This window comes from Manis javanica, chromosome 16 (assembly GCF_040802235.1).
Source record: "Manis javanica isolate MJ-LG chromosome 16, MJ_LKY, whole genome shotgun sequence".
Classification (NCBI taxonomy): domain Eukaryota; kingdom Metazoa; phylum Chordata; class Mammalia; order Pholidota; family Manidae; genus Manis; species Manis javanica.
Genome location: NC_133171.1, coordinates 18,145,968 through 18,167,329, shown reverse-complemented (window position 1 = coordinate 18,167,329; position 21,362 = coordinate 18,145,968). Strand labels below are relative to the sequence as shown.

Genomic DNA, 21,362 nt, shown 5'->3' with positions numbered 1-21,362 from the left:
CCGCGCGTCGGAGCCGGCGGCGGGGACTCTTCGGGCCGCGGAGCTCGGGACGGAGCCCTAGAGAGCCCGGCGGGTGCTTCCGCTCCGGTGCTTCTCATTTTTCTTGCCTTTCGGTCCAGGCCGAGGTCGAGCGTCGCCCGCTGAGCCGGAACTCTTCGCAAAGCCCGGGGCGACCCTCCCGCCGATCGTGGGCACGCCATTGCCGCGAGCTTCGAGGTGCCCCGAGCGCGGACCGAGCGCGCCGGGCGCGGAGGCCAGGGAAGCGGAGCCGGCCGCGGGCGGGGGCCCGGAGCTGCCCGCCTCCCTCGCTCGCCGCAACAGGGTCGCCTCGTCCAGTGGGTCCGCTCGCGCCGGGCGCCGCGCGCGATGAAGGCGGTGAGCCCGGTGCGCCCCTCGGGCCGCAAAGCGCCGTCGGGCTGCGGCGGCGGGGAGCCGGCTCTGCGCTGCCTGGCCGAGCACGGGCACAGCCTGGGTGGCTCGGCAGCGGCGGCAGCGGCGGCGGCAGCGCGCTGCAAGGCGGCGGCGGCGGCGGCGGACGAGCCGGCGCTGTGCCTGCAGTGCGATATGAACGACTGCTACAGCCGCCTGCGGAGGCTGGTGCCCACCATCCCGCCCAACAAGAAAGTCAGCAAAGTGGAGATCCTGCAGCATGTCATCGACTACATCCTGGACCTGCAGCTGGCGCTGGAGACGCACCCGGCTCTGCTGAGACCGCCGCCGCCGCCCGCGCCCGCGCACCACCCGGCCGGGACCTGTCCGGCCGCGCCGCCGCGGATCCCGCTCACGGCGCTCAACACCGACCCGGTGAGAGGCCTGGCGCCGGCCTGGGACGGGCGCCCCGGGTTCCGGAGGGCGGTGGCGGGCTGGCGGGACGGGGCGCTGCCCTCCTCCGGGCCGGGGCGGTGCGCACCCGGGCCGAGGCGGGCGTCGGCGAGCGCGCCCAGGACCGGAGAGCGAGGCTTGCGTCCGCTCACCCCCGCGGTGCTCCGATGCTGTTCCAGGCCGGCGCGGTGAACAAGCAGGGCGACAGCATTTTGTGCCGCTGAGCCGCGCTGCCCAGGTGAGCGCGCGTCCCACCCCGGCGGCGGGTCCCCGAGCCGCTCCGGGCCAGGCCCGCCGTGCTCTCGCCGCGGCGGCGGAGGCCCCTCCAGCGAGGCGGACGCCCGTCTCCCACGCAGCCTGCCCGGGAACCGGGGCTGCGCCCGAGTGACCGGGGCTTGTGCCACAGGGACGCGGATCCGCTCGGGTCCCCGCCCCGGGGCCTCGCCGATGGCCGGCGGGCTCCGACTGCCGCCCTCCCGGGGCTGTGACCGCGCGCAGGCTGACACCCGCAGAGGGACCGCGGCGGAGCCCCGGGGTGCATCCCCGCCCCTCGCTCCCCGGCGGCTGCAGCTGCCTCTCGGCGCCGGGCCGGCCGCGGCTGCGGGTGCAGCCAAGCCGGGTGGTTTGTTTGGGGATGTTGATCAAGCCTGTGTTGAGTTGGGTCGGTGGCGCCAGTCCGTCTGCAGCGGGAAGCTTCACACACCCCCTCTATTCATTCCTCTTCCACAGGTGTGCGGCCGCCGGAGCCCGAGCCAGGGGCCCTAGACGGGGAGGGGAAAGCGCCCAAGTCAGAGAAAAGCCACCGCGGGAGAAGGAAAACACATCAGCAAATCCCCGAACCGTTTCGGTCGTCATTCCAAGAGAGGGAAGAGGAAAGAAAAATAAAACGTTCATCCTTTTTTCTTTTGCACGTTCATACACATTCTACATGTCTTTGTCTCTTCATCTGTAACCGCTGTGAATTGTATGTACATTTCTGTGTGTGTTGGAGGTGCAGTTAAACTTTTAAGCCTAAGTGTGACAGGACTGATAAATAAACGATAAAGAGTAATTCTGACTTTAGAAGCCTACTTTGTGACCGAGAAGCTCAATTTTTGTTCTGAAGCTTTACTAATACACCAGAGCATTGTAGATAATATTTTTTTTACATCTATTGTTTAAAATAGATGATTATAATGGGGCAGGGAACTTTCTTTTCCCTGCAAGAATGTTACATACTGTATAGATAGATAACTGAGTGACATTTCATACCATGTATATATAGAGATGTTCTATAAGTGTGAGAAAGTATATGCTTTAATAGACTACTGTAATTATAAGATATTTTTAATTAAATATTTTTTTTAAATATTATGTGTGTGTTTTTTTAATCTATGGGAATATTTCCTTTGGAAAATAATTTTTCAGTTCAATCGCAGAGCTCTTGATATGATGAATGTCTGTTCTGTTTGGCCTGGCTTTTAATTTGTGTTCGCAGTGTCGTGTAGACTCGGAAGTAACAGTTCTAGGTAGTGATCCTGCATGACTGCATGAGATGTTTAATCACAAAATAAACTTGTTCTGAGTCCATTCATACGTGTTTTCTTTAACCTAGATAGAAATCTTTGTCTTTGAAGCGTCCATGTTGGAAATACAACTTATCAGTTTCTAAGTACAGGGTTCCATAGTGTACTACATAAAGAATAAGTGTTTGCTTTTTGTTTTTTAAATGAAGTCAATTGAATGCTGAATGATATTTGCATCTGGGATGGGGAAATGCTTGGCTCCTTGTGGAGTTTATGAAAGCTACTGTTTTAAGAAAGTGAAAAAATGCTTATCATTCTTCATTTTACACTAACACTTAACATCACCAAGTTTCATGCCTGTACAGATTATTTAAATCACAGAAATGAGAAATGTTCTCTGCTTGCTACCAAAGGACAAACTCTTGGAAATGAACACTTATCTGCTTTCCTTCCTCCAAAGAATATTAAGGCAACAGTGGGAGAAAATAACAAAAAGGCGTAATGACAAGTCCTTCAAGCATGGATAAAAGTCGATCTTCAAACATTCACTTAAGTAGACCAAAAATTCTGATGACCGCATCTAGATTATTTTTTTATAAAAATGATTTTCACTATAGCTATGTTAGTTACTGCTAAACTACTGTCCAATCTCTCGTGATGTGTAACTTTTACATGTGAATATTAAAGTAGATTTATCTGTCTTGGTACTGTGATTTCTGGTCTCATTTCTTACACTTAATTTTCCAAGACTGTTTTCTCTTTAAGGAAGGTAACATTTTGTAGGTTAGATAGAACTATCAGTGCTTGTGAACATGCATTTAATGTGATCAGTACTTTACACACCAGTTAGATGGAATTTTTGGAGTGAGAGAGAATTAAGTAGGATTTAATTGTGTGCTTTGTAAATAGTTAGTCAACTGTGTGTGTAATGTGGACTGTTTGATTTTTAAAAGGAAAGGATTTGTTTCTGATTATACAAGAATAAAAGTATTATAGACCCAAGGGACTTTTTATGAGGCCAAAGTCAAATATTTATATGGATATGAAATAGCATGGCCCCTAGTAACTGGCTGCAATGGCAGTGACCCAACAGAAATGAACCAAGTTAATGCAGTAAGTTAAGTAAATTGAAAGGTTGAAAAATCTGTCCTATCCCCAGCATGTTATCCCTGCAGCTTTGGCATTTCCCTTGTCTTAGGTATTTTTAGAATTTGATGTATTTTATGTTGAGCCTTATGAAGTCAAAGGACTGCTTGTTGAGATGAGGTTTATTTTTATTTTTGATATTACTCATTCTGGTCACACATCGAGAGGAAACACAAGAACACTGCTGGAATTCCAAATCTGAAGAATCCTAACGATTGCATTCTTTGTTTAAAAAGGGGGACAATTCCTCCTTTTTATTTGGCAGTTTAATTTCAGTAGGAAGCAAGTCACATGGGTGCTGCTGGTTGGAGTTAGGCGTTTTTCAGGCCTGACTGCTGCACCCCTACCTACAGCCTTTAGGCGCAGTTTAAATTTATGCTGGGAGATTATAAACCTCAGAATAAATGGATAAATATTTTGGTTCCTGAAGATAGATGTTGCTCTTTAGTTCGTTTTGTGTTTTGGGCATGAAAAAACACTTTAAGGGAAGAAAAGTGTTATTGTAGATCCTACATATTAGTGACTTGGCATTTTCCCCTTGGCCACTCACACTGTCCTGGTTGGAAACACAGTCATTGTTTATTTTTTAAATATATATGCAGTTGTATTAGACATTACATTCTTTTAAAGTGTCCTAACCAAGCAACCAGAAAATAAAACATTTTGAGTCATTTATCTAGATAGTTATAATTATGCAGATATTCGGTTTAGCAAAGAATAATATCCTACTTTCTCTCATTTGTCTACTCTTCATTGTAGAGAGACAATGAAAGAGTAAGAGTCATTTAAAACCTTCAAAGGACTAAAAAAGGAACCCACAGAGGGATGATGTTTCTAATGTGGTTATAAAATGCTGAACATCTTTGACACCTCATGTTAAAGGAAGAAAAAAAAGCTTTCTCATTTCAAGGAACTAATATACTTTGGTATTATATAAATCTTACTGAAATTTACTGTCAAGCTTTAACTGCATTTTTAGAACCTTAAAATTTTGACCCTCCAAATCTATTGTATTAAATGCCTCAGTAATAATAAATCTTCACTGAGCAAAGGGTTCTGAAGTTTGTGGTTTTTAATTGACTTCTACTGAGTTATGCAATTTTTCATTATCAAGAGCAGGTTTCTTGATGGATCACCTCAATTATTTACAGTGTTTCTTACCGCGTGATGGAAAATGTGGCTTAAAAATGGTGATATGAACGGAAAGAAAAATCTAGTTTGAATGCTAGGGGAAGCTCATCTACTCTTTGGTGCCTGCTAGAATAGGAAGCAATAATCCTGGGGACAGCAGCAGAATGATGTCCCAGGAAACTAGACCCCCCACTCCCACACGCATACACAGAAGGTAAATAATGTAGACAGAAAGAAATTATTTCACAGTAGCACAGAGCCACAGAAAACTGGCTCTGCTTTCTAACTGGTGCACTTTAATTATACATATGTTAATCAGCTCAGATAGCCCTTGGGTCTCAACAGGGCCAAACACCAACCCCTCCAGGTTTATAAGGAAGGAAAACCTTCCCTTTTGCTGCACTGCAAGTCCAGGAAATTAATTTGCACACCTCAGAATTAATCTTAAAAGGGCTACACTCAGTAGGTATTCCTCAGACCCTGATTTCTTTCCATTACAACCCATGACATTTCGCTGAAATATGAATTGTATTAATTAGAACCATTGCCCAAAATGGTTCTTTGGGATTGTCATTTTACTTAGAGCTCTACCTTGGTTGTTGATACAATAGATAAACCTTCAAAGATAGACAGAATAGATAAACCTTAAAAGATAGAGCTCTTAGAAACGGGAACTAATTTGTTCACAGGAGACAAACTGCAGGTATATTTCTACTTCATTGAAAATGCTTTCAAATTTAAAGTGAATTTTTAAAAATGTGTTTTGCGTTCAAGTGCCTGTTTCATATCCATTCATATCCTGGCTTGTTCTAAAAAGTTTCCCTTCAGAGCTAGAACTCAGGTGTGGGCCGCATTGCCCAAGGTTTTCCTCTACTCCCCCAAGCAAAGCAGCACGGTGTCATCGCTCCAAGTCTCCACAGTGAATTCACACGTGGGACAGGACAGAGGGCCGCACAAAGTGGAGGTAATTCGAAAAGCCCCTCTGTGTCCATAGAGTAGGCACACCAGTTTCTGGCGAGAGAACAAAATGTGTTACCTGTGTTCCACTGATGAAAATGCGGCTGAAAAAGTACTGAACTTAAAATGTTTAAAGTAAAGAGACCCAAGGAAAATTTTCTATGCAAAGCCACTTGTATCTGAATTTTGTTCTGTTTTGTTTAAGCACAAGGCAGGTTGGAAAATAAAGAGCAAGTAAATCAATTGTCACGTTTATCATATCCTAGAATTTGGTCTGTGAGATATCTCAGACTTTAGAAAGGAATTTTCTAAGAGATTACATACGTGTTGGCAAAATTTGCAAATTCTTGGTGAAACAAGACACTGTTATTTCTTTAAATTACTGGTCCTCAGTTCTTTATAATATAAAGTACATGGTAGTACTGTTAGCATGCATTTTTTAAATTTTTTATCTTTTATTCCAGTTTAATTTCCAAAGCAATTGTTGCAACCCTACAGTTCTTCATGCAAATCCACATATTTTAGAATGTTTAAGTATTTTAAATATTTTCTTAAGAATTTTAAGCACCTTCTTAAATAATTACTACTACCTTCATAAGCGTTAGCTGTCAATTGAGAGACTGTAGCCATGTGTGTCTGTGTCATTTTATGTGTTTTTACCTAAAAATAGTTAACATACAGGAAAATATCTCCAAAAATGAAATTTCACTCCCCAAACTAAGTAAACCACATTAACCTTCCTTCATTTTCTCTCCCCTTTAATTCCTAAGATTGACTATTTCCACAAAGATACACTCCTCCTTTTCTTAGACTGCTGTTAAGTCTACCACGTGATGTTTAAGCATCAAGCGGGAGAGAAAATAAAGACCATGTAAACCGATCGTCATGTTTATCATATCCTAGAATTCGGCTTAACCTCATCAATAAGCTGAAGAAAAATAATAAAGGAAAAAAGAGAGCCATGTTTATATATCAAACCCAGAGAAAGCCAGGGAAACAGACCTCAACTTGTAGACATAAATTTTATACTTATTTCAGAATCATTCTTGGAAACGCTTTCCACACTTGCAGAGCCCGAGTCCATGACTGTATTAAAACAGGCTCCTGAAGGCAGAAGGCTGTGCACCATTCCTCCGTGCATGTCTTGCTGCGCCTAAGCAAGGCCTTGTGAACTATTTGCTGACCTGCCCTAAGAATGTCTCCTTAATTGAGTCCCTTCTCAGTGTTCCCAGTGACTCCTTCGGCCCTTCATCTACGCTGAATCACAATTCAGTTTCAGATCAATAAATCTAACTGCCTTCCTGTCCTCTCTGCCTGAAGCGCAGCAGATTTGAAGCAGGATTGTATGGTCTCCCCCGGACCTGCCACTCTTTCTGGGTCCCTGACTGTCTTAGTCAGTTTGGGCTGCTCTGACAAAGCGCCATATGCCAGGGGTGTGAATGGCTTGGACAAGAGCCGTTTATTTCTCATAGTTCAGGAGGCCGCTAAGTGCAAGATCAAGACACCGGCCGGTCAGGTCCCTAGAAGCCACCGCCATTGCCAGCCGAGCGTAGCGATCCACGTGCATCCTTCAGATCCCACCGTCACCCCTGGCACTTGGTGGCCTCCTCAGAGCCGCCTCACAGGAGGCAAGAGGAACCAGGGCTGAGCAAGGTCCCCGTCCCACCCCAGACCTGGAGGCGAGGGTCCATCGAGTCCTTCCTCTCCTCCGCTCCTGGCTGCCTTCGAGCACGCAGTCTGAGACCCGGCCACGCCTAAGGTCTGGTCCTATACGTACTGGGCAGCAAAGCATGCTGACGGAGTCTGACGGGTTTCCTGAGAATGAGAAGAGGCTCGGGAAGGACACACGGAGTCCGGAATGTGGGGAGGGGCGGGGGCACCTGCCCAGCCAGCCAAACCTGAAAGGCAACCTGTTCAGCTGCGGGTGAGGGCTGACCGATCCACGTGCGGGGTAGCATGCTCTTCCATGCTTCCCTTCTCTGCACATGGTGCTACCCCTGCGCGGATCCCCTGGCCCCCGCTCCCGTCTAGGTGGTTGTTCAGTCCCTCACCATCTTTCAGGACTAAACTGTCACCAGGTCTGAAGAACTATAGGATGCCTCTCCTCCTTACCCCCAAATAGCCACCACCCACCATGTTATAGTATAATTATTTTCACCTACCTGTGCCCCCTGCAGACTCCTAACCCTCCAGGGATTCCAGACCACAAAGTACTAGAACATTTCTGTTACTTTCTTTGCCAGCAAGTCTAGCAAATTCTTTGCAACTCAGCAGAGCCGTCCAGAGATTTCATTATCTTTAAGAGCATCTGGCTGTGTTAAACTTGGAAAATAGATAAGCCGTGTGTTCTTGAGACTGAGGAAGTGTGGTCATCCCTGTGCAGAGATGGAAGGAGAGAAGAGAGGCAGATTCTACAGGATGTGATGGGTCTGAGGGCAGCAGGGGGCGCTCGGGAAGATGGTACCACCAGGCCTCTGCGTGTGCGTCGTAGGCCTCTGCTGTCACTGCCTGCTGAAGTGATGAGGACAGCTCAGCCACAGTAAAGGCAGGGAATCCCCAGGAGTCCGTTCTGCCAGGACAAGGCTGCCCCATGAGTGGGAAAACTTTTCACGGGTGGAAGTTTCATGACCCCAACTCTGTTCAGGGGGTCCTCAAAACAGGATCATATGATTAGCAACCTGGAATGTGTCTGGCAACATTCCTCACATTTTCCAGAAATAGAGCCAGAAGCCCAAAAGGTGAGGAGGTAAAGTTAGCTCTAGAATCTGGTTTCTCTACAGCTAATCCAGGGCCACAAAACTCGGTGTAGATGGAGTCTATCCCACTTTACTCCTAAGTGGTTTGTCTCTGTCTATAATCTACAGCTCATCTCACATTTGGTGCTAAGAAGGTGGGCTTCAAATCTTAAGCAAACAATTGTCAAATTCAGGACGGATCTGGCTGCCTTTTAAAAGAGAGAGTGGCGTCAAAGCACTTTTATAACAAGCATCTTTTATAACAAAGCATCTAGCATCGTCAAAGCTCTTTGACGAAGGAGGAAAGACAACCAGTGGAGAAATGACAATCTTCGCAACAAATGACCCTGGAGCAACTGGATGTCCATGTGCCAGAGAAAAGGAACTTAGACACAGACTTCACACCTTTCACAAACATTCACTCAAAATAGACCATAGACCTAAATGTATAGTGCAAAACTATAAAACTTCCTGAAGAAAACAGGAAAAAATCTTTCTGACTTTGGGTTCTGTGCTGAATTTTTAGATAGAACACCAAAAGCATGAAAGAATTGCAACCCTATATTATCCTCCACAATTACATCCACCACATGGGTGTGTGCAGACCCATCCTCCAGCGAGTGGAGGCAGTGTGGTGCGGGGAAGGGGTGCAAACCGACAGGCCAAGCCGAAGACTTGGGAGATACTCACAGCTCTGCACCTAATTGACTGTGTTCCCTCAAGCAAGCAACTCTCCCAAGTTCCAATTGCCTCATCTGGAAAATGGGTATATAATAATAATTACCTAGCACAGAGGGATCTCAAAAGATACAAAGAAAGTAACATATATGAAAATATAAGGCAATGATTGCAATTTTGGTATATATAAAAAATCATCTGGAGTGAGTTTTACTTTTTAGATTCCTGAGTTCCACACATCCTTCCCTGCCACCACTGAGATTCTGACTCATCAGGTGCAGGCAGGACCCAGGAATCTGCACTTCAGCTTTTCCCTGGTGATTCTGAGGCAAGCCTCCCCCACATTTTGAGTAACAGTATCATAAGTTACAAAATGCTTTATGGGTTTAGGTTATTGTTGTTATGCCGCACCGGATACATTTCTCCTATTTCTTGATACTACCTTTCAGTTTTACCCCAATCAAGTAAAGAAGAGCGGTCAGCATAATAATAACAGAAGGTCATGGAACTGCTGTCTGGTGGGAGAAGGGAGTCTGGCTAGCAGAGAGTACTTAGGAGAAAGCAGTTCAAAAGTGAGGCAGTGGTCACGAGGCAGAGCCCCCTGCACCTGCGGTTCCCATCCCACACTCTCTCTGAGTCAGCATGTCCACAACCTTCCACGCTTTACCTATCCCTTCATCTTGAATTTCCTATGGGAAAAGGTGAAAGAAAGAAGACATTTTCTACCCTCTTCTGTGTCATTCCACATCATTCCATTCTCTCTTTACATCTATGTAACAACCTAAAAAATGTTCGGAGAATGTATGCCTGTGCACGTAGCAGTGAGCAGTATTACTTTAATGGTAAAGAGCTCTTCCAGATAAACACATTTAGAAAAAAATATTTCATTTCCCCTAGTGTATTATATCATCCTAAGGGATTGCCTGTGACATGATGTAGGAAAATAGTCTAACTGGTCTTGTCCCAACTGCTGTGTTTGCCTTAGAACTGTCCTAATTCATGGTTATTAAATATTAAAATACTATTATGTATGTAAAATTGGGATATGTACAATTGTACCTTAATTTCATATAATAAATTTCTTCTTGGTAAAATTGTATATGATTCTTATGAATTTAAAAGCAGTGGAGAGAATAGCTTCAATTCTTCCAGAATTGAATAAGAACTTTATTAAAGGAAACCTCAGTTAATCTGTGTTATTACATTCTGAGCTCTGCCACTGTGTGGCCTCAGGCAAGATATTTAACCTCTCTGAGCCTTATTTGAACTTCCTTTTATAATGGGTTACAATACTTCGCAATAAGTCTTTATAAGGCTCATGTATACAAAGCCCCTAACAGAGCCAGGCACATGACACATTTGGTACGTGTTAGTTCCTTTCTTATAATCAGTCCTGCCCCTATTCTTTTTATATGACCCCAAATGTGCTTGCCTTCTTCCAGTATGAAAATGGGGTCACCAAGAATGGAGGTTCAAGGGGAGTCTATGCAATTGGGTCTTCAATATGGAGGACAAAGAGTTAAAACATACATAAACATTTCAGGGAGACCGAGATTTTCAACCTTTGAAATGTAGAAACGATTATTCCCTTTGTCATGTCTTTCCAGAATTACCCAGAGGTACTGCACACAGAAGAGAGAAGGGACATAAACACTGATGGAGGAAGAAGAGTCTAAGGCATGATGGGAGTTGGAGGGACAAGAAGGGACCGCAGCGCAAGCAGGCAGAGAACAGGTGACGGCCCACAGGAAATTAAAGCGGTGGCCTTATGTCTGTCGACCTTGCAGTTAATACAGTCAGGTGGGATGCTTGTTTGCTCTGTGAACTATTTTCTGATAGATAGCTAAGTGCCACAGGACTGAGATAGGTGCTGGGGCAGCAGAGGGAATCTACACAGACAGTCCCCTACTCAGGGCTGAATAATCTGGCACCCTAGTAAGATTCTTCTGGTAGAGAAACAATGTTGAAAAGCAAGGTCAGCCCTAGAGCGGTACACAGAAGACCAGGTGGCGTTTAGGAGACAGACTAAGGTTGGACCCAGCGTAAGAGCTGTATACTTCTTCATTGCTTAGAAAAGCATACCTTGTGTAATAGATGTTTAACATCATTTCTGGTTGCTATGCTTTGCCATCAACTAAAGCCAAGATTCATTCAATGAGGCAAAGCAACCGATGTTTGGGAGCACATTGTGTCAACTGCAATACTTCACGGAATCAGCAAATAGGAATTTTGAAGTGAAATGCTCTCATTTTACTGTTAAGGCAACTGAGGTTCTGAAATGCAAAAATGTACCTGTTGTAAGATGACTTAAGATAGGGAAGAGCTGCCAGCAAAACTCACACCTTCCAACCTGCAGTCTCACCTTCATCAGGCTCAAGAGACAGGATGGTTATTTGTATTATCAGGTTCCTATACGTTTTGACATGTGTATGTCTTTTTTCTTGTAGGCTGTTTTCCTTTACAAAAGTTCTGTAAATACAACCTTTCCTTTTTTTTGCATTTTTAATTGAGGACTGATTGCAGTCATTCCTAAGAGGACTGTGTCCCTGAGAGAAAAAACTATTTCTTCAAACAATCTCTTGAGATGACTGCTCCAGAAAGGAGAAATGTGTCTTTGTCTAGAGTTATTTCAAAATGAATGACCTCATGGTCATTCTGGATCTACAAGCAGACTACAAGGATACCCCCCAAAGCCCCAGATGTCCCCAGTGATCCTACAGGGCACTGGAGACCCTACCCATTTGTTCATCAATTTGCAGCTCTAATTTCCTGACATGTGAAACACCAGTAAAAAATAATCTCCTGCCTCAGTATTTTAGACAACACAAAGAAATACATAATCACTGTAGACCTGTTAGCTCTTGCCAAGTCTGGTTTTTATTATTATTATGCACATGAAGAGGATCCTGTTCGCCAACATCTATAAAGGGGCTGATTTCCTCAGCTCCATAGTAATTGTTTAATATTAAACCAGTCCAAGATTTTAGGGCACGTTGCTCAGAAACCCTTTGTCTAGCTTCAGGTGTGTGTCTAGGCAGTATAGCAGTTGTGAATTTTTAGGCTATAAAAAATAATAATAATAACATGCATTTCCCAAGTCTTAATGGAAACTCTTTGTAGAATAGTCTGACTCATAAATAGAGTAAAAAAAACTTCAATTCTTTCTAAAAATCAAACATATCCTAAAAAAAAAAAAACCCAGAGGGTTCAACTTTTAAGAGGCATCATCTTCTAAATTCCTTATGTAGTCAAATATTATCTTGGTAGATTGAATTTTAAAATTCTTTAAATAAAAAAAATCAAGAGTGAACATAATTACTTAAAACCAGGTCAAATTAAAAAAAAAACTAACATAGGTCACATCAACCTTGCAACCTGATTTAAGGGTTTCTTTTAAAAGTAAAAATTCTTTTTGTTCACCTCTCTAACAAAAGACACAGAACAACTTCTCTGTGAAGCTGTGTTTGAGGTCAACACCCAGACACTGCTCTTTGTAGGGAACAGGGTCAAAAGAGGTCCAGTACACGGTCCTAGGGACAAAATCCTTACGCCGTGCAGGTCTCGGTTGAGGAATGGTGGCTTCCACCTGAGAGCAACAGGCCTCGTCCCCTGCAGCAGCTGGTTCCTCTCCTCCACCCCACCTGTCCTCAGCCCCTATGACATCCCCATCTCCAGGAAGCGGGGGCCTGCCTGCCCTCCCTGTCTTCCTCCTGTCAACAAAGTTCCTTCCACAAACTTTCTTCCTTCTGAAAGCACTGGGAAATCTCAGAGATCCCCCTTCTCCCACATGCTGTGAGTCTCTGTGGGATTCACCAGGTAGGCAGAGCCTCTCCAACTCACACCGCAGGGCCCTGGCCCTTGAACTACAGCCCTGGCTGTGCTGACACCACTGCAGGGTCCATGTCACTGAGTCCAGTGGCATGAGGCTGCCTTGGGGGGCAACTGGCCTACACCGGTTCTTGACATCACCAAAGGTCATTAAAACCCATTAATCAAATACTTGCTTTTACATTAAATGCGCAGTTCTAGAAACACACATTTCTGGCACAGCTAATTCTTGTGACCTGAGTTATGATAAACCACCAAGTTTTCCTGCTGCGATCTGCCAGGTTGCAGGCTTTCCTGGTCCTGCAAGCAGTGTCAGTTATCTGCTGCCCTCTTTTGAATTTTAAGACACACTGCACCACTCATCCATGGGGCCTGGTGCCTTCGGGAGCCTCCTCTCCCTGTCTGGGGGACAGGTCCCACTTCCTAGCTTAGCTTCCCAAGGACCAACAAGGGCTCCTCCGGGGCTGCTGGGAATGGCCCTGCCACCGCCCCTTGGAAGGCCACCTTCTCTGCTGGCATTCTCCTGTGGTGAAGGCAACCCCGTTTTCTACAGGGACAAGGCAGTGACTGAATTACAAGACATGCTTTTTTCTTTTTCCTAACCAAATTTATTACCCAGGCCACTGCCCCTCTGGGCTGATCTCCTCACTCCCCTATCACACAACTCTGTGGCTGAGGTCCTGCCAGAGGGGACTGGGTCCCGGAGAATTCAGAAGGCCTTGTAGGCAGTGAGACCTGCTGGGCTGGGGCCAGAGCCTTCTCACCACATGCCTCCAGGTTCCCTACCCCCTGCCCACCGCGGCTCTCTTCTGTGCCAGCGTCATCCCCCAGAGCCATCGTGGGACTGCTCCTTTCAGGTCCTTCGCGACAGCATTCACCACTCCACACCCACGACCTCTGGTCTCTCTCCACTTCCTTGTACCAAACAAACAGGCGAGAATATGCTCACTAGAAAATAAGAGAAACTATCATCACCTTTCCCTCCAAATCACAGGAGTTCCTTGGAGAACAAGGCAGCAGTGCAGCGCTCAGGAAGATCAGCCTACGTCTAAGGAAGAATAAGCTCTCTCAGAAAGTCGGTTTCCATCTATTCTGTGGCTTCTCTGTCGGTCTCTCTCATGCTTTTCTGAGCCCCACCCCACCCCCATAACCTTTCCAGACTTGATCGTAAAGCATTCCCTTCCACCCCCCTCTATGCCATAGTAGGCTCACACTGAGGCGCCTGCTGTCTGACCATGGAGGTCGGAGAAGGACTCCACTGTAGCTCCCAGAGGGAAGAAGAGCCGTCAGCACTGTCTTCCTCGAGGCAGAAGACACACCGACATTGTCTGATGCCCCCATCAGCCACTAGAAATTAAAACGTACCCAAAATACAGAAGCCACACAAACCACTAGGCAGTATCCCCCTGCACCAGAGCCAGCTTCCTGGGTGTGCAACCTGTGCAGCTGTACGGGGCGCTGCACTTAGAAGGGCTCACACTTAGTTTAAATGCCCTGCTGTCACTGTCTTGAAATTCTTCATCATTTTTTAACAAAGGGCCCACATTTTCTTTTTGCACTGGATCCCACAAATTAGGTATCTGGTCCTGCCCAGTTCCGGGGCAGCCTATTTCCTCCTGAGATGGTGGGCTTAATGTTTATTTATCTGGGGGGTAGGAAGAGGTGTGTGTTGCCTGATACCTGTTTCGGTTGTCTTAGCTAGAATGCCTGCTTGAAGGGTAATGCCACATAGCTGACTGGCAGCTCCATTCCCAGGGACTGCAGGCTCGGTCAATTACTGAAATAAACTTTCCATGGAGAACTGTGCAAAGAGCCTAGAAGGAATTATCATGGCAAGTAGGAAGATGCTGAGAAATTCTGCACAGGGGAGATAGTTCAGTAAAGAGAGAGGTTCACAAGCATGTCCCAGGGGTAATCCTGTTGTGTCTAAAAGGAAGAGACAAGAAAAGCCATTTCTTCCAGATTCTTCCCTCTCAGCTGAAATCACAAGGCTCCTGGCATATATACACACAGCCAGTATTTTTTGTCTCCTACTGTTTTCTCTGAATTCTTCCTGGGCTGTTGCAGAGAAGCACTGGATGAACACAGTTTATTTGATTGCCATGCCCTGTCATATCACGTATCTCCTATTCCTGTTAGGTCGACATTGGACTGTGTTTGTGTGTGAGCATATATGGATAGATATTATCACAGTCACTGTGGAATAGCATTTATTGAGTGCCCATTACCATAGAAGATGCTATAAACAGGGCACCTATAGCAATTTAGTAATAGGGGGAAAAAAAGATACTCTTTCTACTTAATTCAACTTGCAGCAAAACAAAAAAGAATATAAAAGCTACTTGGTATTTCTTCCATGCCTGCTGTATGGTGGCAAGAAAGACCTGTGAAGCACATAAAGCTCTTATCTTTGTTCATTCCCCAAAGAATAATAGATCAGTCAGAGCTCTGATGCTGTTTTAATAATGTACAATTTACAATTCATTGGTTACCAAGCACTCACAGTATAATTAATTTTACAGACCTGTTCAGCAAATCCACATGGTTTTGTATGGGGGTGGGGGGAGAGGTACCAGGGGAAGGGGGGCTAGAAGGGGAGCGTGAAGCCATCTTCTCCCCTCCTTCACATTAAAGCGGCCGAGTCCTGCGCCAGCTGGGCAGATTGGCAGGCAACTGTCACGGCTTTAGGAGAGACTGAGTTTGATGTACAAACAGCTCCCCACTGAAAAGTTTTGGACCAGCAAAATCTGCATTCCTATGGGCACCACATTCCGTCTCCTGGGAGGAGCTCACTCAGGAAGCATGGGCGCTAAAGCACGGAGCTATGTCAAGAATCACTCTTTTAGAAAAGAAGCTATCTCCCTGTCTTTCCTAACTGTATTCTTCCAAAAATAAAACTGAAGCTTCATGTGACCACTCTCTCCCTCCCGAAAGTGTATAGTAGCTAAAGGAGACTGCAACTGGGGCAGGGGCTGCTCTCATGACCCTCCAGACGCCCATCATTTATTTGAAGGGGCCGCTGGAAATTCACAGAGAATTCTCAAAGCCAAAGAAAACTCACATGAAATGGGTCTATGTCTATGTCTGATCAATGAACTCCTGTGTTTTTACAATATCTGTTCTGAACGTTTTGAGTTTCCAAAATACATACATAATGATTTACCTAGAGTCAGTTTGTTCCCGAAGGAGTGTCTATTCAATTTTTTATTGCTGTCCTTAAAAACAGAAATACAAAAGACAGTGCGAATGGGCTGGACAACTTCTATTTGTTTCTAAAGTCTGCTTTTCCTCTCTGTTGTGGTTTCTAAGATTCCCGGAATGGGACTCAGACACATGTAGGCTGGAGATGCCACACACCCACCAAGCTGTGATCACTTGGGTTACCATGTCCCGTGCAGAATAGAAGCTAAGAGCTTGGCCTTTCCAGGCAGACAGACTTGGGTTCAGATCTTGGCTTTGTCACTAGCTATTTAGTTTTGAAAAATCATTTATTTACCCTCTTGAGGACTTAGTCTCCCCATCAATAAAAATAAAGTTGAAAACGCTGACCTCACAGATACGGTGAAGGGCCAAAAAAGATCATTTGCATACAACAAGATGCCTTGTATTTGCTGGATACATATATAGTAAATGGTCATTATTATTTTGTTCCTGTTATTCAGCTATTTTGTTGCTATTATTCATTTAAATGATTAGTCATTTGTTATGTTTAGCGTTTAGCTCTTTTTAGCAGCCCAGATAATAACCAGAAGATACATTGATCAAGGTTACCTGTTCTGAGCTAGGATTTGACACAGTGGCCACTTTCCAGGCTCCCACTGGGTTAAATGGGAGAGGTGAAGGCCTAGAATCATTTCAAGGGTCAAATTACTAAAATGATCCCACTCTGAGCAGCCTAAACTTCCCTTAATTGGACTTCAAATGGGTTGGTTAACAAAGGTGAGATATTGTTTCCAGAAAGTCAAAAATAAAATGCATTCTTCTCCATTAGCACATTAGGTGCCTTTCAGACATGAGACGGAATGCAGGCAAGTTCAGCAATGGAGGGAGAAAACACTCGGCATAATGAAGGTGAGAGGTCAAAGCATCAGGCCGGCCATAAGGGACACTGTCGCCTTTAATGACCAACCAGGTTCAGGAGGTGGGTAGGTGCGTTTATAAGAAGAATGGAAATTCCCGAGTGCAGAGGGGGACAAGGACAAACTGCTTTTGTATATAAGAGTTTAATATTCCCTGCATGCTCTTCTAAATGCTTTGCATGTATTAATTCATTTAACTTATCATAATTATGTTACAATCCCCATTTTGCAGATGGAGAATGTGAGGCACAGAGAGGGTAAGTCCAAGATGACATGAACTTCTTTTTTCCTATAAACACAAGGGCCAGCTCTGCAGCTGGCTGGGTCACTGCCCAAGACAATCTGGGTAAGGTATTCTACTTGGAGACGGGCCGAAGGGACAATAGCTTCAAATAGTATTGTGAGATCACAGCTCTTAGCCATTTGTAGTTGGAAGCCTGGGGAGAACTGGCAGGACCTTCCCAAGCCAGGAGGATGGTGGGAGCAGGGGGCTCTGAAGAGCTTGCGAACAAACAGGCCCCGAAGGCGGCCTGAGCCCCTCTGTGGCAGGCCAGACCGTCTCTGTGGTCACAAAGGGAGATGAGAAGAGGGAGGGTCTTTCTCCTGTGCTGTTTACTAGCCGCTCTTCCCACTGGGAACCACGAACAGCTGAGTGCCCTTCTGTTTTACTTGGATGCTTGTGGTCAGAGCACCAGAGACTCATTTAGAAGACAAGAAAAGGGGACGGGGTGTCGTAAGGAAACTCAGATATGGGACCTGGACCGCGAACTGCAAAACCCTGGGCACCACAGCTCCGGGACGAGCTGTGCTTCCTCTCAAAAGCATTCTCTCTTTCTTCCCATGTCTCCTCATTTCTCAGCATCTCTCTGCCATTGTCCTTTCTTTCTACCATAAGCTGCGTTTGCTTCATCAAGGTTTCCAGTCCCCCTGAACACGACGTGGCCTCTCCTGCCCTGACTTTACTGACGCAGCCCCTGTTCCCACCATTTGAATGTATTTGTTACAATACCTTAGTTCGTTTCCCCAAGAGGGAAGATCTGGTTGATTCTGTTTCTTCTCAGGACAGAGTTCCCGGGGCTGCCCAGCCCGAGGGGTTTCTGCCCTTCAGTAGGACGTCTGCCCCTGTCCCAATCCACTGAGAGACCTGGGATAAAACGTGGGCCTGGGGGCTCCTCCATCTGATGTGACTCTGAGAAAGGCAGCCTCCTCCAAAGACAGTCTGCCCAAGGTGGGCATGACAAACTGGCCAGTGTCCCTCCTTGTCCAAGTCTGGGTCTGGCAGCGGGACCGCCCTCTCAGAGATAGGTCCCAGGGCCGGGAAGGAGTCTCCGCGTCGGCAGAAAGCCTACTCTGCAGTTCCAGCAAGTATTCCCAAGTTTTTCTTGTTTCACCTGCTCCCGGACCCTCACCTGGGATCATCCTTAACATGCACACACAGACACCGGAGTCTGCACACGTCTGCACACATCTGCACCTGCTGGGGGTTAGTGTCTCCTGTTCTTGGGCAGCCCCTGACCTCAGCCCAGCTCTGAATCTGCTCACGTTCTTCTTCCTATGGTGTGTGGTCCCCACTCTGTGTCCCCCCAACATCTGCCCTTAGCCCCAAACTCTATGTAGCTTAGTCACTCTTGTCAGGACTTGTACCTTGAAGGAATTCCCATTTTCTGAGCCACACAATCTATGACAGATGGACAAATACGTTTTGCTGTAAGGGCACATTGGTTCCCAAATGATAGGGAACTGATGTCTATCAACTGTCTAGTGTCAGTTTATTCGACAGCATTTGTCAGCCCGATTTCAGCCAACTTTGCTCAGAGTTACTAGTCCCTCCCCGTCACTGCTTGTCACTCACACACGTCAGATCATCGGGGTTTGTTATGGTTTGTGGCAAAAATAAGGCAGAACAAAACACAAACATCTCCTACTAGGCTAAGCTCGATTTGGGATCCCTGGACCATTCTTAACATTTTCATTCCCATCCCACTCTTTCAGTGGAACTTTTTTACCTTGACCCTTTTGCTAACGTCCAATTTCTTTGTCCCTTCAGAATGCTAGATCTGATAATCATTTATTCCAGGGCGATTCCCTGATCCACCCATCTGGCCCAGCAGGATACAGTACATTTTATTCTCTTTGAAAGAATTGCCTTCAATACTGCCTAGTCACAGAGGATGTATTTTTTCCTCACAGCGACTCTCAGGAGCGCCAGAACTGTCCCTGGAATATACGACCCTGGTTTACACTGGGCAGCACATAAATTTGATCCTGCTGTGGAAGAAGGTATCTTTTCTCACAGTATCCAAGCATCATGGACAGGTTTCTGCATGAACACATTAGGGCCTGGTGTGATTTACGGAGTCCTGGGATGTTTCTCAAAAGATGCTTTGCATATCTTCTAACGCAGTGGTTCTCTACCACCTGGGGAGGTTTAAAACTTACGCATGTCAGACTGCCACCCAGACCAGTTAAATCAAAACCTCTGAGGCTGGGCTCCAGACGTGGATAGGTCGGGTATGTCTTTCGATTCTCCAGGTGGTTCTCCGATGCAGCCATGGCTGGGAGCCCTCTCTTAGTTCCAGGGTTTATAAACCTGATCACACTGGAATCACTGGGGAGCTCTGGATAATACTGATGCCTGGGTCCCAACCTCAGGGATTTTTATTTAATTTTTCTGGGTTTTGGCCTCGCCACTGAGATTTTGAAAGCTCCCCAGGTGATCATGGCAAGTATACAGACAAGATTGAGAACCAGTACTTAAATGGACACCCAAAATTTCAACATTAGGCTATCCAGTTCTCACCTAAATTTTGGATTCACACAAAAATACACATGTCCTTGGGAGACAGATGATATTTTCTCAGTTACTTATACCTTAGTGTGAATGTGTTCCAGAAGGAGAGTTGCCAGATGGGATATGGAACACCCAGTTACATTTGAGTTTCGGATAAACAAGTAAGTTTTGGAATAAGTATATATCATGCAATATTTGGACATACTATTGCACTAAAAAATTATTCATTGCTCATCTGAAACTCGAATTTAACTGAGTGTCCTGTATTTTCATTTGCTAAATTTGGTCAATCCTGTCCAGAAGGCTTTCTGACAGCAGGCTGTAGGAGTATGGCCTGGAAAAGGCAGAGAGAGAAAGGGACCCCACAAAACAAATAGGAGCTGCACCAAACACAGTTGCCTGACTTTCCAAACTCATCCACATACCATTCTGCCACATCCCTGTAAAATTCAACAGAATTCCCCTTTCTCAGCAGCAAAGATGGCAGAAGGGCCTATGCTTACATGACATCATCCCTCCAAAGCTGACTGTGATCGCCCCAGCAGCGGACGTCCTCTAGAACCCCACTCCCTCTCAGGTAAGAGCAAGGTAGACATGTGATCCATGGATGACTTATTCACCTGCGGTGTAATATATTTAATTTAGAATTCACTGTATTTAGAATTATAAATTTATGAAAATTCTAAATATAGAATTTAATTAAATCTCACTATAAAATTTAATTACACTCAAAGGTTTCAAAATATCTGGCTTTGACTTAGGATAATTGTAACATTTCCTTCCAGAAGGCAAAAAAAATGTATTCAAAATTAAGGGAAGAAATCAAGCTGAAAAGCTTCTGTACAGCAAAGGACACCATCAACAGAACAAAAAGGTACCCTACAGTATGGGAGAATATATTCATAAATAACAGGTCTGATAAAGGACTGACATCCAAAATATATAAAGAGCTCATGTACCTCAACAAACAAAAAGCAAATAATCCAATTAAAAATGGGCAGAGTTGCTGAATAGACAGTTCTCTAAAGAAGAAATTCAGGGCCAACAGGCATATGAAAAGATGCTCCACATCCCTAATCATCAAAGAAATGCAAATTAAAACCACAATGAGGTATCACCTCACACTAGTAAGGATCACCACCATCCAAAAGACAAACAACAACAAATGTTGGCGAGGTTGCGGAGAAAGGGGAACCCTCCTACACTGCTGGTGGGAATGTAAATTAGTTGAACCATTGTGGAAAGTAGTATGGAGATTCCTCAAAATGCTCAAAATAGAAATACCATTTGACCCAGGAATTCCACTTCTGGGAATTTACCCTAAGAATGCAGCAGTCCAGTTTGAAAAAGACAGATGCACCCCTATGTTTATTGCAGCACTATTTACAGTAGCCAAGAAATGGAAGCAACCTAAGTGTCCATCAGTAGATGAATGGATAAAGAAGATGTGGTACATATACACAATGGAATATTATTCAGCCATAAGAAGAAGACAAATCCTACCATTTGCCAACAACGTGGATGGAGCTGGAGGGTATTATGCTCAGTGAAATAAGCCAGGTGGAGAAAGACAAATACCAAATTATTTCACTCATATGTGGAGTATAAGAACAAAGGAAAACTGGAGGAACAGAACAGCAGCACAATCACAGAACCCAAGAATGGACTAACAGTTACCAAAGGGAAAGGG

The 21,362-nt window shown here is 45.3% G+C and overlaps 1 protein-coding gene across 2 annotated transcripts; it reads left to right on the top strand.

Moving 5' to 3' along the window:
• The first annotated feature begins 233 nt into the window (after window positions 1-233).
• Window positions 234-1,873, top strand: ID4 (inhibitor of DNA binding 4). 2 transcript variants are annotated; one of them, XM_036994454.2, is made up of 3 exons: window positions 234-804; window positions 1,002-1,060; window positions 1,552-1,692. In XM_036994454.2, the coding sequence occupies exons 1-2, from the start codon at window positions 367-369 to the stop codon at window positions 1,044-1,046; spliced, it is 483 nt and encodes a 160-aa protein (XP_036850349.2). In that variant the 5' UTR covers window positions 234-366; the 3' UTR covers window positions 1,047-1,060; window positions 1,552-1,692. The 2 variants fall into 2 exon arrangements, with proteins under 2 accessions (XP_036850349.2, XP_036850350.2); XM_036994455.2 differs by lacking the exon at window positions 1,002-1,060 and having other exon boundaries at window positions 1,552-1,873.
• Window positions 1,874-21,362: the final 19,489 nt, after the last annotated feature.